The 17,635-nt window shown below is 34.1% G+C and overlaps 1 protein-coding gene and 1 non-coding gene across 2 annotated transcripts in view; both read right to left on the reverse strand.

Moving 5' to 3' along the window:
- LOC105498556 (mannosidase endo-alpha) overlaps positions 1-13,377 on the reverse strand; it is a 30,970-nt gene extending 17,593 nt beyond the window's left edge. The window contains exons 1-2 of the mRNA XM_011770704.3: positions 13,257-13,377; positions 5,445-6,026 (exon numbers count right to left, since the gene is read on the reverse strand). Coding sequence (XP_011769006.1) covers positions 5,445-5,988 — 544 coding nt within the window. The 5' untranslated portion in view covers positions 5,989-6,026; positions 13,257-13,377. The remainder of the gene's footprint in view (positions 1-5,444; positions 6,027-13,256) is intronic.
- Positions 13,378-16,912: 3,535 nt separating this feature from the next.
- On the reverse strand, positions 16,913-17,032 carry LOC112429643 (small nucleolar RNA SNORA24). Its single transcript, XR_003021913.1, has one exon. It is a non-coding gene; the product is annotated as a small nucleolar RNA SNORA24 (small nucleolar RNA).
- Positions 17,033-17,635: the final 603 nt, after the last annotated feature.

Raw genomic sequence — 17,635 nt, forward strand, 5'->3', positions numbered from 1 at the left:
TTCAAAATTCCAAAAGCAAACAATCCTCAAAAACCTGCCCATTGAGAATTGCACAGCTGATGAAACATCTTTCAAAATAAAGGCTATAAACAAAATTTGAAAGTATTCATTGCAAGGAGATCAGTAAAACAAGATAAAAGAAATTTTTAAGAGAGAAACAATATGATACTAGGCATACACTAGGACCTACATTAAAATATGGAATAAATGTAAAAAAACATTCTTACTTTTAATAACTATGGAAAACAACTGATTATTGAAAAGAGTGATCAGCAAACTATGACCCATGAGCCAAATCTTGCCTTTTACAGGCCAATTCATCTATATATTTGTCTATCTATTGCTTATAACCATTTTCACACTATAAAGATAGAGCTGAGTGGTTGCAAAGAGAGAGAGTGAGGGACTCACAAAATCAAAAAAAATATATTAGGTAGTCCTTTACAGAAAATGCTTGCCAACTTCTGGTCTACAGCAACGATAGTAAAATATCATTTCTTATGTGATAGAATTATGCCAATAGCAAAGTATGGGAGGGAAACATAGGGAATATCAGTGGTGAAGATCTTACATTACACACGAAGTATATATCATTTGCAAGTAGACTGTGATTATACAAAGATATATTTGGAAAATTCTGAGTTAATGACAAAAAAGAAAAAAGTTACACATAATAAGTAAATCCTATAAGTAAATACTATAGACTAAATATAATCATAAAAATTGTTCAATTAATGGAAAAGAAAATGAAAAAGAAAAAAAGGAAACAGAATGAAACATGAAGCTGTTAACAAGATGGTAGATTTAATCAATCCAATCATATTAATAATCATATTAAGTACAAATAGTCTAATGACACCCATTTAAAAATATAATTTTCATATTTTATCAAAAAAATGAGGACCCAACCATATGCGATGTACAAGAAAACCACTTTAAGTATAAAGACATAGATAAGTTAAAATAAAAGAATGGAAAAAGATATACCCAGCGAATACTGATCAAGGAAAACTAAACAGTTATATTAATGTCAAAGTAGCCTTCAGAACAAATAATATTACCAGAAATAAATGGGAATATTACAGAGTAAGAAAGTACTCAATTATCCAAAAATCGTAACAATCCTAAATGTTTAATGCACCTAACAAAAGATCTTCACAACATATGAAGAAAAACTGACAGATCTGAAGACAGAAATAGATATATTCACAAATTTGCTTGGACTCTTCAATATTCATTTACCAGTAATTAATAGAACAAGTAGAAAGAAAATCTTCAAGGATAGAGACCTGAGTAATACTAGGAAGAACTTGAACCAACTCACACTTATAACATACTTCATTCAACAACAGCAGAATACACATGCTTTTCCAGAGAAAATCAATGAAACCAAAGGTTGGGCATTTATAGCAATATGAAAGCTTTATGGAATATCACCACTCTACAGTTATAAATATAAATTTTAAACTTAATGCAAATAGTTATTATTTATGACATCATATTAGACATTATTATGTACATTTAAACTTTATGCATCTAATTCATCTCATTGTGACTTCTACTTTTATGTACAAAATTTTTAAGGCAGGAGATGCAGAAACAAGAATTGTAACTTTACTAAAACAAGTATGTCATACTTTCAGGAAATATTCTAATGTTGAAATCCATCTACTGTTTTTAAAGCAACAATGATGAAAACAAAGGAACACCTGAGGAATGTAACTTGCTCATCTTTATGTCCCTAGAATCTAGCACAAGCTTGGAACATCATGGAAAGTCAATAAATATTTAGTGCTAAACTGAAACAAGGAGAAGATAATTTTAAAGTCATAGAGTATATTATGTTTTGCTAATGTAGTAGTTCTCTATTTTGCCATAACACATTCTCACAAATTTAGTTGCTTAAAACAATGTAAATTTATTATCTTACAGCTCTGCATGTCAGGAGTGTTGACATGGGTCTTAATATGCCAAGATAAGGCCAGGTATTGGACTGGATGACGTTCCTTTCTGGAGGCTCTAGGAAAGAATCCCTTTCCTTGCCATTCAAGCTTGTAGAGGCTACCACATTCCTTGGCTCATGAACTTCTTGTTCCATCTTCAAAGATAGTAACAGGGGATCAAGTCTCTCAGTGCATCCCTCTGACTCTCTTTTCCCTCTTCTTCTTTTATATATAAGGACTTATGTGACTAGATTAGCTGTACCCAAATAATGAAGGATAATGCCATCTCAAGTTCAGATGATTAGCAACCTTTTGCATCTGCAACCCTAATTCCCTTTTGCCACATAAAATAATATATTCACAGATTTTGGGAATTAGGATGTGGACATCTTGGGGGCCATTTTCTGACTCATCTACTAAGGTTTTAGTAAACTGAATAAAAATAAGAAGGCATTCATCTGGTACTTTTAGAGTTGTAATATAGCAATACAAGAGGATAGTATCCATGATACGTAATATTTTACTTAAAAGACTTGAAAAGGATACAAATCTATCATAGGCTATTGTAATATATCTAAAACATTATATAGAATAATTGGATTTTAAACATAACATTAATAGTTCATTTTAATTTTATCATTCTTTTCAATGAAGGGTTGAGCCATTAGGATTTATGCACACCACACTTCTAATTGTAAAAGCAGAAAATGAACCAACTTGTACTCTGTGATATAACAGTATAATTATTTCACACATCAATTCAATTTAAGATAAAAAGAAGGCCATTTATATCAAAGGAAAAATATGAATGTTAAATATGTAGTCAAAGCACAGTCAATCATACAACAATTTAAATCGCCTTCATTTACTATCTTATTCGATTCCAAGAATGCCAGAGTCAGCATGCCAGCTCCATGGATTAAAGTAGGGTTTTGAGTCAGTATTCCAACAGTCAAATTTTTCTGCCTGGTAACAATGAGTATAATTCAATATTTAACTCATTAAGAAATTATTTATTTATTTACGAATTATGTCACTTTTATTATCAAGTTTTTTTTTTATTTTGTCTAGGAGAAAATCCATCAAAAAGTAAAATATTTACATCAGTAGTGAAGCTGTCAACATTTAAAATCGAAATGACTGTATGACTGTCAATGTTTAGAAATAATTAATGTTCATATATATGATACAATAGTAAAATACTATACAGGGAAAATGGTCTTTATAAATATGAGATAGGCACAAAAATGTTAATTGAAACTTTTCTTCCTGATCACAAACTATACCAAACATAGTGTAACACATGTATTATTTACATCTAAAATTTATATTTACTATAAATATTATATATGTTTATGTATTATAAACATGTATTAACATAATAGTTGTATTTATAATGGAGGGGAAAAAACCCTCATTGTACACTATTCAAATTGCAAAGGAAAATTAAAACTTTAAAGAACAACCATTGTCTCTGTCAATCTAGCATAGTTTTTAGCCATATCAAGACAGTCTTGAAATAATAATTGGCCAGGCGCGGTGGCTCAAGCCTGTAATCCCAGCACTTTGGGAGGCCGAGATGGGCGGATCACGGGGTCAGGAGATCGAGACTATCCTGGCTAACACGGTGAAACCCCGTCTCTACTAAAAAATACAAAAAACTAGCCGGGCGAGGTGGCGGGCGCCTGTAGTCCCAGCTACTCGGGAGGCTGAGGCAGGAGAATGACGTAAACCCGGGAGGTGGAGCTTGCAGTGAGCTGAGATCCAGCCACTGCACTCCAGCCTGGGTGACAGAGCGAGACTCCGTCTCAAAAAAAAAAAAAAAAAAAAAAAAAAGACTTAAATGTAATACAACTTTTTTGTAAAAAATAGAAAAAAAATCATTTGAAAAGATTCTCCTCCCAAAAGCAAATTAGTAAATAGAGACAGACACACACATATACATATTGACCACACACAAGTCAATGCTGTCTTAACTGACCTAGCCTATTTTATGTTATAATACATATAGAACATAGAAACTAAAGCTCTAAGTATACTATAAAGTTAAATTTTATAAATACTTGAAAAAAGTCCATACAAGGAAAACAACTCATCTTGCACATATCTGATATAGATTCATAGAATTCTACAGTGTTTTGTTCATCAAAGATTCTTGTGTTTCTCTAAATACATATCAGCTCCATGGTGAATTCATCCGTTTATGTAGAGCTAGAAAAATGTACGAATACCCAATTTCTTCTTCTAGCTCTACTGGTAGGGGCACTAAAAAGATAAATGAAACTGAAACTGGAAGGTTTTACAAAGACCATATGAACAAACTGAAGAATTTTCAGGCACCAAGTTATATTTTTTCTATAATTCACCTGTGAGACAATATGACTCTATCTAAATATATGTAATTGGAGTGCCAGAAGGAAATGGAAGAGAAAGGTGAAAAGAGGTGGGAACAACAATAAGAATCAGTTAAGTTAAAGGGGCGTATTGTAAAAAGGTACAATTATAAAATAAATAAAACAAATGAATAAAATAAGCCAGAAGAAAATATAAAATAGAATAATACGCATATGTAATGTAAGAGAAGAAAAAGAGGGAAGAAACACAGACATGTGGAACAAATGGAAAATAAACAGAAAAATGGCAGATTTAAAATCATGTCATTATTACGTTAAACATAAATGAAATAAACAGACATTAAGAAAGAAAAGACTGTCAGAATAACTTTAAGAAACAGAAAAGCAAGACCGAATTACGTGTTACATGCCTAAAATTTGAAACAGCCCAAACACCTATGAACAGGTGAATATAAAAGCAAATTTGCCAAAACCAAATAATAGAATATTTCTCGTCAATAAAAATGATGAAGCTATTGATATAGTTAAGTACATTTCAAAATATTGTGCTGAGCAAAAGACATACATATAAATGCTGAATGATTCTATTTTCACAAAGTAATAGAACACTCACAACTATTTTCCAGTGATAGAAATCAGGTCTGATAGAAATCAGATCTGACAGAAATTAGATCCAGCTGATATGTGTACAGTTTTCAGCGGTAGGGGAGAAGGTGGGCCTGCATAAAGGAATTATGATGAAACGTTTCGGGCTATAGAAATATTTTACCTCTTGATTGGGGTGGTATTCAAACAGGTATATACTTTTGAGTAATACCAATAAGCTGTAAACTTAAAGTGGGAAATTCATTGTATTTTATGAAAATCATAATTTAATAAAATTGAGAAAGTGAATTAAATTAGAAATCAACAATATATCCAGAAATGCTCCAAAATTTAAAAATTAAACAATATACACTAAGGGCAGTGTTAAAAGGTGGTTTCCTGGATGTTTAAAATCACATATACAGTTTAATTTGGAGGTATGAGCTTAACAATATAATTAATAATAATGTGAAAATTGACTAGTAATTTAAAGTTACACAAAAAATTATTTATATGCCTATATGCAGACACAAACACACATATATATATACAGAATAATTACCAATTGAAGCGGAGCGCATTTGTCTCATGTGAGTTTCTATAACAGAAGGATCCCGAGAACTGTAACTTCCCAATTCAGGATAAAAGCTGGAGCCAATGTCATCTGGAGGGTTGTGTCTCCCTTGTGGATAATTCTTGGCTATTCTAGGGTCCCAGTGCTCCAACACTGGATGATTCCAATGTATATATTTACCATCGAATTGTGGATTTCCATACCAACTGTAATAAAATACATGTAGATAATTATTCAGAGGTGGTAGTTCTTCCAAGTTAAGTTCAGGGGCTTTGGAAGGTTTCATAGTGATTTCAACACTTTTTAAATTCTTGGTATTTGTTTCACTGTTGATTCTGTCACTCTTTCGGAAATCAAAACTTTTTCCCAAATGAATAGTTCGTTGATGAAGTTCTGGAAGAAGGTCAAGTCCAAAAGGAGCTCCAAAAGTAGCTGTATTTGGTCTCAGCATTTTTAAACCCATCATCAGAGAGAAAATAAATAGAATAAAAAGTGCCAAAATGATGCAAGTCCTTCTCCGAAACTTTGCCATGATGACATACTTTAAACTCCAAAATAGTAAGTGTTTTGCTGCAATTTATTAAAAAAAGATAATTAGTGTTATCAACATTATTTTCCAATGTATTCAACATGAAAACTAAAATCCATAAATTTCATTACGTTGATTAATACTGATTTCATCATATATTGGTGAAATTAAGAAAGTGAAGTAAGATATTAATTATACCATCATGTATAAATGTCTACAGTAAGGGTCTATGGCTAGAATAAATGGCAATATTCATTTGGATATATCACCATGTACATGCCAATTACATTGAGTCAGACGAAGTTTTAGGAATTTTTATTTATGAAATTAAAATATGTTTTTCATTACTTGAACAGATTATATGTATACTGAATGTAGGAAGGGAACATTCTATGTGTATGAACTAAAATTTTATTTTTAAAAATCATTTATTTATTTATTGTAGAGACAAGGTCTATGTTGACCAGGCTGGTCTTGAACTCTTGGGCTCAAGCAGTCCTCCTGTCTGAGCCTCCCACATTACTGGGATTACAGGTATGCGTCACCACACCCATCGCCTGAACTAAAATTTTCTAAATCTAAGTGTAATATTTACAAATCACAGTTAATAAAAAGGAAATACGAGTATATAAAAATCCCAGTCATTAAACAGATTTTCCAAAAATTTTTTAACTAAGAATAATTTCATAAAAGGGAAAAATTACAAATTTGGAATAACATTTTGAAGTGAAATAGATTCGGAGAAAAATTTTTAAATGACAGTAGAGAAAAAAAGAATAATCACAAGTAAGATATTCCCAATTTTTAAAAAAAAATTCAGTAGGCTGGGCATGGTGGCTCATGACTGTAATCCCAGCACTTTCGGAGGCTGAGGCAGGAGAATCACTTGAGTTCAGGAGTTCGAGACCAGCCTGGACAACCACAGGGAGACTTGATCCCTACAGAGTTTTTTTAAAAATTGGCTAGGCATGGCGATGTGTGCCTGTAGTTCCCCAGCTACTCATGAGCCTGAGAGGGGTAGATTGCTTGAGACCAGGAAGTCAAGGCTGCAGTGAACCATGATTGTGCCACCGCACTCCAGCCTGTGTGACAGAGCAAGAAAACGTCTCCAAAAACAAAATTAATTTATGACTGCAAATCTTACTGAACAGAGGTTATAAAAAGTAATTTATAACTTCTGAAATGGTACTATATGTGTTTTTGTTTTAGTAAGTATGTTTATGGACATATATTAATGCAGTGCTTCTTGGCTAATTAAGAAAAGACACTATTGCTGTGTGTGTGTATATATGTATGAGTATATGTATATAGGTACATATACATCATACGAATGAAGTATTCAAGTCTTTTTATATACAAATTTCTTATTAGAAAGGTATTTGGCACAATGCTGACACTGATTGCTTTATAAAATATGAGTTCTATGATACATCATGGTGCTGTTATTCTAGAGAATTAAGTTAGAATAGACTAACTCCAATAGAAAAGACAGACAAGTGAAACTTCCTACAAACTGCTGCTTCTATTCTATGTGTATTTAAGAAACACTAAAGTTACCAAGTGTATTTCTTTAACAGCTAAAATCTTAAGGTCAATCCTGTTTAACTGTGAATAGTGAATAATATAAAGAATAATATAAAAGAATAGTATAAAAGACATATGTCTAGCTTAGGACATATGTCTAGTTTAAGACATATAAAATAAACAGTCAAAAAGAAATCTGCCAGCTTAAAAGCTCTTTTCCACTTCTTGTGTTCCCTGTGAATCATCAGTCCTGCCCTTCTCCCTGCCTAAGAGCAACTGCTTGACTTTTGTGTTTTCCATTACACCTCTTCTTTCTTTATAGTTTTCCCACCACACAAGCATATCTGACTAAAGTTAATTGTATTTTGTCTGTTTCAAACTTTAAGCAAATATGGTGTGTGTACATATATACATTATATATGTGTATATATGTATACTATATATACGATACGTATACCATGCATATATATCAAGGCATGCAGCTACATAAACATGCGTATGTGTATGTGTACACATGCATGTACATATACATGTATTTACATATTACGCATTTTGTGTTATATGTGGACACATCATATATTCGCATGTAATATAAATATATATGATTATATATATGTAATTAAATGTTATTTAAATTCATAAAACTCTTGGAAAACAATATTAATTACTACACCTTTTCTGATACTTTACCTGGTATCCTAACTCTTCCACACCCCTGAATTCCATCACATCAGTTCCTTCCCTCTCTAATAAAAAGCTATGTAAATGAACTTTCAGTAAAGGAATAGGTAGACAAGTCTGGAGATTTTCTTTTAATAACTATATACATACTGGTAAAACATTCCTCCAGAAGGTATCTAATTAATTACAAATGGGGACATAATGACAGTGGAAAACCTACCAAAACACCAATTAAAACTAATGATCAAAATTGACTTTATCAGGTAATTTTTAATAAATAAATATGACCATTAGTCTGCAGAGAAGCTGTACTGAGAAAAACACAGAATCACTGCTGTGACATTCCTGTTAAAAATTAATCCAGATCCTGCCTCAGCCTCCTGAGTAGCTAGAACTACAGGCATCAGCCACCACGTCCCGCTAATATTTTTGTATTTTTTTAGTAGAGACGGGGTTTCACGGTGTTAGCCAGGATGGTCTCAATCTCCTGACCTCGTGATCCACCCGCCTCCGCCTCCCAAAGAGCTGGGATTACAGGCATGAGTCACCAGGCCGGGCCAGGCAGAGCTGGCAGTGAGCAGAGATCGCGCCACTGCATTCCAGCCTGGGCAACAGAGCGAGACACCATCTCAAAAAAAAAAAAAAAAAAAAAAAATTAAGCCAGATCTAATCACGAGGAAGCATCAGACAATATATTAAAGGATACACACATACACATAAATACACATATATTCATACATATATGCACACCACATACATACACTATATATAATGTATGCTTACATACAATGCAACATATAATAAGGGCATGTGTGTGTGTGTGTGTGTGAGAGAGAGAGTGTGTACAATGGTAAGCAAATGTGGTAAAATATTACCATTTGGTGAATATGCAGGAAAAGTATACAGAGATTGTTTGTGCTATTTATCCCAGCAGTAAACTGAAGCATGTGAGCTGTTAACATACCTGCTTATTTCTGGAAAGGGCTAAGTCATAAGGTCTTTCAAACCCTCAACTACATGACTCTAGGAAGTGAAACTTCTACATGTGAGTTGTGGCAGTCCTGTTGCACTAATAGGTATAAAAGGATGATACAACCATTTTGGCATGCCATTGTAATTTGTTGTCTGAAATTTTCAAATTATTGACATCACAACAAATATTTCCCCCTTTGCTTAAAGGGAGAATTTTGATGAGACATGAAGCAAAAATAATATTTTGGATGTAATATCATATCAACTATTATGATACATAATATCAACTGTATTAAAGATACACACAGAAGGAAATAAACATGTAAAATAGTTATGTCTGGGTGATAAAACAGTGATTTTCTTACTATTTTCTAAAAGTAGAACATAATACTTCCTAAGGAAAAGGTCTGGATAGGTATTCTATAAGGAAAAACACAATGGTAATGAATGTTGGAAGAGTTACAGAGACAGGAGAAATAACTAACAGATTTAGAAATTAGTAAGGCATTGATTTTTGAAATGCTGACTTCAGCTAAATGGTGAGATGCATGAAAGATCAAGATACATAATAAATCTGAAGATGTAAATTCAAATCAGTCACGCTTAGTTGTGTGATCCTGGGCAAGTCATTTAGCCTTTTCTTAAAAAAGAGGGTATCTGTTTTGCCTACTGATAAAACTGTTCTGTGAATCATGCAAGACAATTTGAAACAGTAATGTTTTATCAAAGAGTAAACACTAATGAATTTATAAATAAATGAAAAGTGAAGAAATATAGGAAAAAAAGGAAATTTAAAAAAATTTCTTAGGTTCATTTTCTAGATCTACACATGAATACAAAGCACAAAATGTCCATTTTTGGAAGCTGTTTTTTTTCTCTCTTCCTCTCTCCCCTATAAATGTAATTTCTTAAGCTGATCCCTCTGTCTTCTCATTTTACATTACTTCATTCATTCAATTAAAATGTGTGTATCACATCATTATAGATTGACACACAAGCTCAATTTTAAAAGGTATCTATTGGCTCTGGCTCAACCTCCGTATCTCAATTAAGTCATCTCAGCCTAAATAAACACAGATGGGCACTGATATTTAAAATATGAGCTCTGTAGTTCAAATGCCTGAGTTCAAATTCCAGCTATGCCATTTTTTAGTTATCTGACCTACAAAACTGACCTGATCTTTCTGAGTTCCTTTCCTCACCTATAAAATGAGCTATTACTTCACTCATGGGATTTTTGTGAGGATGAAATTAGTTAATATTGTAAAACTCTCAGAATCATGTGGCTTAGTATAAGACTAAATAAATATGAGCAATTGTTTATGATGATGATTAAAGATGGGTGTCTGGGAAGCAATTAAAATAGAACACATTTTATTCTAAGTGCCTATTCTCTATATGACCAACTATTGAAATACCAGTCACCTTCAAGTCAACGTTGAAATGCTGCCTCTTCTTGATACCTCTCCTGATTCCACAGTGGAAAGTACTTACTCCTCATATATTTCATTGTTAACAGTATTTACTTTTTAAATTGTCATTTCTTATGTCATTTCATATCATGCTGTGCATTTATATTTATATTCCCTACTAGATTGCTCCTTAAGTTTCAGAAATAGAGTCTTTATCTTCACATTCTAGTAGAGTATAACATATCTTTCACATAGTGTTAAGTGTTCAGCTTAAAGTTAATTTCTGGCTCTTTAGTGTTTCATTGGTATTTTGGCAGTATATATATGTGTGTGTATATATGTATATATGTGTGTGTATATATAGGTATATATAGACTGTGTATATATAGACTACTGACCGTATACACACTTGATAAGTTTACAGTGTATACTGAACATATTATAAAGAATCATAAAGATCCAATAATTTTAAAAATCCAATTTAATGAAAACAATCATCTTAAACACTGCAAAACCACAATGACCCTTGAGATGCCTAAAATGTCTGATCTTGCACGAAAGGGATGGAGGAACTAATTTAGCTTCAATAAAAGAAAAGTTTTGTAAGTCACCATAGAAAAAAAATTATAAGTTAATTGCAGATATGTTTCCAAAGCAGGGACCTACTCAAAGTATTGGCTACTGAAAATCTGTTTTCTCATCAAAAGGCTGTTTACATTACTCACACACAATAGGTTCTTTTGAACCTATCGCTTCTATTTTTTGAGTTTTGTGCTTTTAATTCTTTGAAATGCTGACTTAAAGCTTAGTGATGTCTAATAAAAAATTATTGGACATATCCAGCTAGCTAAGAGACCCCAAGAGATTCAGAAGCAGGGTGGTATGAATTACTACTTCAAAAATTATTTGCTTTTATCATGCAACTCAGAAAATCCAAAAAGACTGCCCCTTTTAATTATTATTAACTAAATTAAATCACACAGATTTTTGGTGCTTTTTTAAAAATATATATTGTTTTCTTCTAATTTTATTTTGTATGAAGCCACCGGAGATAAATATAACTCAGTAGTAGAAGACATCTGCAACTTGCAAAATCAGTTTCAAAATCAATTCTTGCCCAGGTCAGTTTTATTGTAAACACTTGTACCCTCTGGTTAACAGAAATTCAGTTAGGTTTAGATTCATCCTTACTTTCTAACCTGCACAACAACCTATGAAGTAGAATTTCTTTTAACTTCATTTTACAGATGATGAAACTGAGCAGTTGGTAACTTTTTCAAAAATCTCTGGGTCAGCAAATGGCCAAGCAACCAATCTAAGGCTAATCACCTAGCAAGGAGCAGATCAAGTCCGGCTCAAGAACTCAAGTTCTTGTCTATGCTATTCTGCCTTCCTTCAAGGTATTAGACAAATCAAATTTAGAGGATACACCACAGTTATTTTTGTGACATAAGATGAAAGCTGCTGCTATATGGTTATGTTTTCAATTAAGGATTATGTACTTAATAAACAATGATTAACTGTTACCTACTCCATAAACTGTAGCCCAAACTTAAAACTAAAGACACTTTATTCTATTTTCTGATCATACATTCACTATTCATCACACAAATAACAGCAACAGTTCTGGATATGGTGTTTTCATTGTTGTGATTTTTTGTTTTGGGGGTGTTTTTTTGCATTGAGCCTGGAAATCCACAAATTCACAGCACTCCTGCTTTTTTCAGGTGTGATACACCTGAAATAGATGTATTGTCATGAAAGTGATTTGCAAACAACGTGACACAGTATCTCCAACATCTAGGTTTTACTTTATATATTTTTTCAAACTACTGCCCCAATACTTCAACGTGAAGAGCCTATTTCAGTCCCATTTTTCTTATTTTCAAGTTCATAATCAACATTATCCCCCCCTTGTTGTTTTATAGCACTTCCACATTTTCATGTTTAACACTTATCCGTAGGGTCTTGCAACAACAAAACCAGTTACAACTGCCTGTACTTCAAGTTGCTTCTTTGGAAAAAGGAACACCAAAAACACTAATCCAGCATTGTTGCATCCCCAGACTTAGCAAAGGGTAAGAGTCTAAGATGACAGTGTCAAACACGTTAACAGGTGAATTGAAAAACCATCTCCAGCGGCCTCGCCATCCGGCGGTCTCCTCCCGATGCCCAGAGGCGCTGAGACAGGCGACAGCAACCTTTCCGCTGCACCCTGAGCCCAGCAGGCCTCGGTCCTTCCACTCTCCCGGTCGGCTCAAGGCTCAGAGGCAGTCTTGGGGAACAAGGAGAAGGTGCTGAAAAAGGCTTTCATCCGTCCCGAAATCTCCAACTTGTCTGGGAGACGAGGAAAAACCGAGGCGACAGGCGGTTCCGTTTCAAAGAGGAGGCGGCGACGAGGCCGGTGGGGTGGGGATAAAGCAGTGTATAAGGCAGTAGAACTAACGCAGACTAATACAGGCGTAAGAGTGACAGCTCAGGTTAATGGGGGGTCTGGGGGTACAGACTCGCCGCTCGGCGCCACCAGCTACCTGCCAGAGGGGCGCCGGGTCAAAGGACGCCCGGAGGAAAGCCGCCACCAGATTGGTTGGCGGGCGAGCGCGCAAGCGCCCGCGGTGGACCTCGTGCCCCCTGCCGCCACCGCCGCCGCCTCTATGGGGTCCGAATCCTGCAGCTACTCACCAGCGTCGGGTAATCCGCTTCCTGCGGGGTCTCGGCCAGAGGAGAGGTTGAGACCCCTGAACAGAGAGCAGACTGCCGCCGCGCCGCGGGCCCAGGCAGCCCTTCCTCCCCGAAGGCGCGCGCAGAGCGTTCCGGGAGCTTTCAGGGGCGGGACGGGCAGGGGCGGGGTCACGGAGCGGGCGGGGCTCGGGGGGTCTCCCGGAGCCTCCAGTCGCGGGTCTAAGAGGCCTAGGGCGGGAGCGGCGCGGAAGAAAGAGAGGACTGCGTTTCGGGGCTTTCTGTAAGAGGGGAAAGACGTGTAGATTGGAGTCAGACTGCACTCCCGTCCTATTTCTGCAAGTAGAACTCACTGCCCTTAGAAACGGTCTTCTGAGGCTCAGCTGGGAGGCTCTAACTGTATTACAGAGGACACATTTTTGTTTGTTTTTATGTGAAACATTCACAAGTTGCTTGTACCCCGAGTATACTGGTTTTCGAACTTTCTAAGTTGAGGAACTGTTTTGATTTTGTAAAAAACAGAACTTTACTTGGAAGCCCAAGGTAGGCAGATGCAGATGGCGTTTTTAATTTGCGAATGTATTCTATAAAGTCACATCTGTACTGAAATACTAGAAATAATTGACGATAAGTCAGATGTAAAGAACAGGAACTTTTGAAACAGGATTACAACTGAAGGTTTCCATCTTACATTCGCTTCAGAAAACAAGAAAATGCTATCTTTTATTTGCTTGCATAGTAACAGGAAATCCTTATTCAAGCTACAACTTGCTGATGTGAACAGTTTCATAAAGGCTCTCCTTAAAAATACTTTTTACGCCAGTTTTAATTGGGAAATATACATACAAGTATATCTCATGTGCATATCTTAAAGAAGAAGAATGAAAAATGCCCAGGTACCCACTACAGAGCTTAAGAAAAAAAAAATGCCAGTATTTTTGAAGCCTTCTAGAAAGGCCTCTCTGAAAGCATCTCCTTCCTTCCGTTCACCGTTAGGATGATTTTTATATTGCTTATTCTGTTGCCTTTCTGAAAATTCGGTTACATATGTACGATTCCCTAAAAATAGTTTTTTCCTGGTTTTATATTTTATATGTGAATCATTCTTCATTTTTCCCCTTTTTTCACTACCCATTTAGATTTTGAGAGGTTTTGAGATTCGTCTATATACAAGTCCGTTTCCCATTAACTAGACTGACACATCGTTGTCCTGCTATTGTTAGACTTTTAAGTTTTTGCTGGCAAGAGCATCTGATTGCTCTTTTAATTTGCATTTGCCCTTTTTTTAAAGCCTGTTCTTAATTTTGTCTCTTTTTTTTAATTGCTTGCTTTTGAAAATTATTTTGTAGATAATATTTAGTTTTTCTAGTTTAATTCTCTCTTGTAAGTTACGTACTTCAGTATACAGCTTTTTGAATTTAATAATATTTTACATTTTAATTTTGTGCTTTTTGCTTTCTTGCTTACAAGATTCTTCCCAATATAAGAGCAGAAACTATTCTTTCTTCTACAAGTTTAAAAGTTTAATTGTAACAATTTTAGATACAGAAAAGGACAAATAATAACATAATGAACACCCATGCACTCAACTCTATGTATTAAAACATTTTGCAAGCCCCTCCTCCTGATGATTCTTCTCTAAAATTGCTTTAACTATACTTGGCTCTTTACTCTTTCATTTGAATTTTAGGATGAGCCAGCGAAGATCCATTTTTAAAAATTGGATTTTAATTGGGCATTTTATTCAACTTAAGAATTGAATTTAAAGATTATTTTAGTGACATGTCTTATCTATGAACATGGTATATTTATTTTATTCAGATACTTTATGTGCTACTGTGCTTTGTAATTTATTGAATATCTTTCATTATATTGCCTCCTAGTTTTATTACTAAAATTAGAGATCTCTGTCTTTAAACTCTATTTGCTAATTGTTCAGTCACATTGTATTAAAAGAGCATCAGTTTCAATATATTGGTACCATCTCCAGAAGCTTTGCTGAATTTTTTTGATTGCTTGCTTTATTTCCTTGTTACATCTTTGGATGACCTATATAGCTAATCATATCATTTGTAAGTAAGAATAATGGTTTCCTTCTTTCTCTCTTTTTAAACCACTTATTCAGTTTTTTCTTCTATTTATTAACAGAGCATCCAGTGCAATGTTTAATGGAAGTAGTATCCCATTCATCTCTTTACTGCGATACTGCTAACATTTTATAATGATAACAATGTTTGCTGTGGGTTTTTGGTAAATACTTTATCAGGATTATTAAGTGTTCAGTTTACAGTTCATAATGTTTTATTGTTTGCTTTTGTTTTTAACCATGAGTGACAGCTTAATTGATTAAATGCTTTTCCTGCACCCATTGAGATAATCATTGTTCCCTATTCTAATATATTTATGGGAATGATTAATACATTTTCTGATGTCAAATGAGAGGGAGAAAATTTTATTTTATAAATATGTTAGTGCATGCTCACTTGCTTAAAAACCGGGTACTTTATGACTGCCAGTGTAAATAAATTAGGGCAAGTAGATTCTCATTGCATCACCCTCTGTATCTGTCAGATTCATTGCACAATGGTGTTTATAAACTGGATTAGAATTGCTGCTAGTGCCCCATCTTGTAACTCTGACTGCTCTACCTATCCCCTGCTATTGTCAGGGAATGTTGAGGTGGCAATGATAGTAATAATGTTGTTAATATTCTTTTTTTCTTTCACATCACTTTTTTCCCAGTGTTTTTATGTAGATTTTTTTTTTTTTTACTTGGCATCACTGGAAAGTAAGCAAACATGTTTTGTTATAATTATCACATATATAATGTTTTTGCATTCTGAATCTTGATTTTATTTTCAAATATGGGATGGCCATAATAGCTGCCACATCCAATTTTTTTATCTCTCGTGTATACATTTATTTTTAATTAGTTCAATAATTTTCTGAATGTAAACAATATAGAATTTAGTTAATTAATAAGCACTGATGGGAAAGGTCTCCAAGATAAATGAGCAAGTGATTAGTATGTTATTACTTACAAGAGAAGTTCGTGTTATATTAATATAAATTTTAAATATATATGTGCATGTATGATATATAAAAATATCTGGAAGGATATATGCATTGTTACCTATAGTGATGTAAGGGCAGGGGAATGAAGAATTTTCTTTTTTACTCTCTGTAGTGCTTTTTTTTTTATATGAGCCCATATTTATGTATTTTTTAAATTAAAAATACAGCACCAGAAGAATATGCCATTCATCTAATAGATGGTTTCTTGAAAGGAAAAAGAGCTGCATATAAATTCATTTGTATCGTAAATAGGAATTTTTTTTTTTTTAGCCACATGAATTAAGCATTTTATTTAATTATCAAGGACCACCTTAAATATTACTTTAAAAAATTCAGTCCTATATTGAAAATAGGTATCCTGATAACTTCCAGAACATTATTCGGAACACCCGTTTCCCCAACTAAGATAAATCCATTGCCGGATGCTGAATAGACTTCGCCCGTTACCACTTTGGATTTCTTGATAGTCTTATACTTCCATCTTCCATCGTAATGTGTTCAGCTCAGCTTCCTAGAAACATTTGAACAACGGTTTAGAAAAGTTTGCCCAATAATCCGGCACCCTCCAGGTTTTTAACAGTGAATAATGTTACTTGTGCAAGTCAGAATCTGATACCAATTAAATGGTGACAGCTTTGCCAATAAACAAGAATATGCTCTTCCATGGCTAGGAAGGGAGACTGCCACAGCTGACATAAATAGACATTTTAAGTGTGTTGCATCAGGAGTAATCAGTCACTGAGAGTCCAAAGACAAAAATGATCCAAAGAAGGAAGAATGAAAAAAAAAATCCCCCATTTTTTTCTTTTTTGTCAAATTCTTGTATGGAAGGATTCTAACACAATAAACTAATAGTAGCCTTTGGTTTATTCTAATAGGCATTTATTAAAATCATAGTCCCCACCCCACAAGATCCTTGAGGTGAATCCTGTCTTGCTACTAGAAAAGCAGCAGCCATTAATCATATCTTTTGACATCAGCATTGAAGAGTCTTCTTTGTATTTCCCAGACCTAAGCAAACAGTTACACCTTCAACCATGTTTTTCTTGCCTCTATTTCAGTGGGCCCTATTGTTTGTCTCCCGATTATTTCATGTCTATTTTTCCTCTGTCCTAGAAGTTTCATTAGTATTTCCTAGCCATATGCCATTTATATCTTTGCTCATTACTCCTCTCACTGAAGATGAGAAATCAATTTCTGTCCATATCCTCTCCACTTACATTAATCAGAGATACATTTTGTAAGCAATAGAAATTGAATCTGGCAAACCTAAAAACAAATAGACTATGCAAAAAGTTACAGAATTT

The sequence above is a fragment of the Macaca nemestrina genome, chromosome 5 (assembly GCF_043159975.1).
Source record: "Macaca nemestrina isolate mMacNem1 chromosome 5, mMacNem.hap1, whole genome shotgun sequence".
NCBI classification, from domain to species: Eukaryota; Metazoa; Chordata; class Mammalia; order Primates; family Cercopithecidae; genus Macaca; species Macaca nemestrina.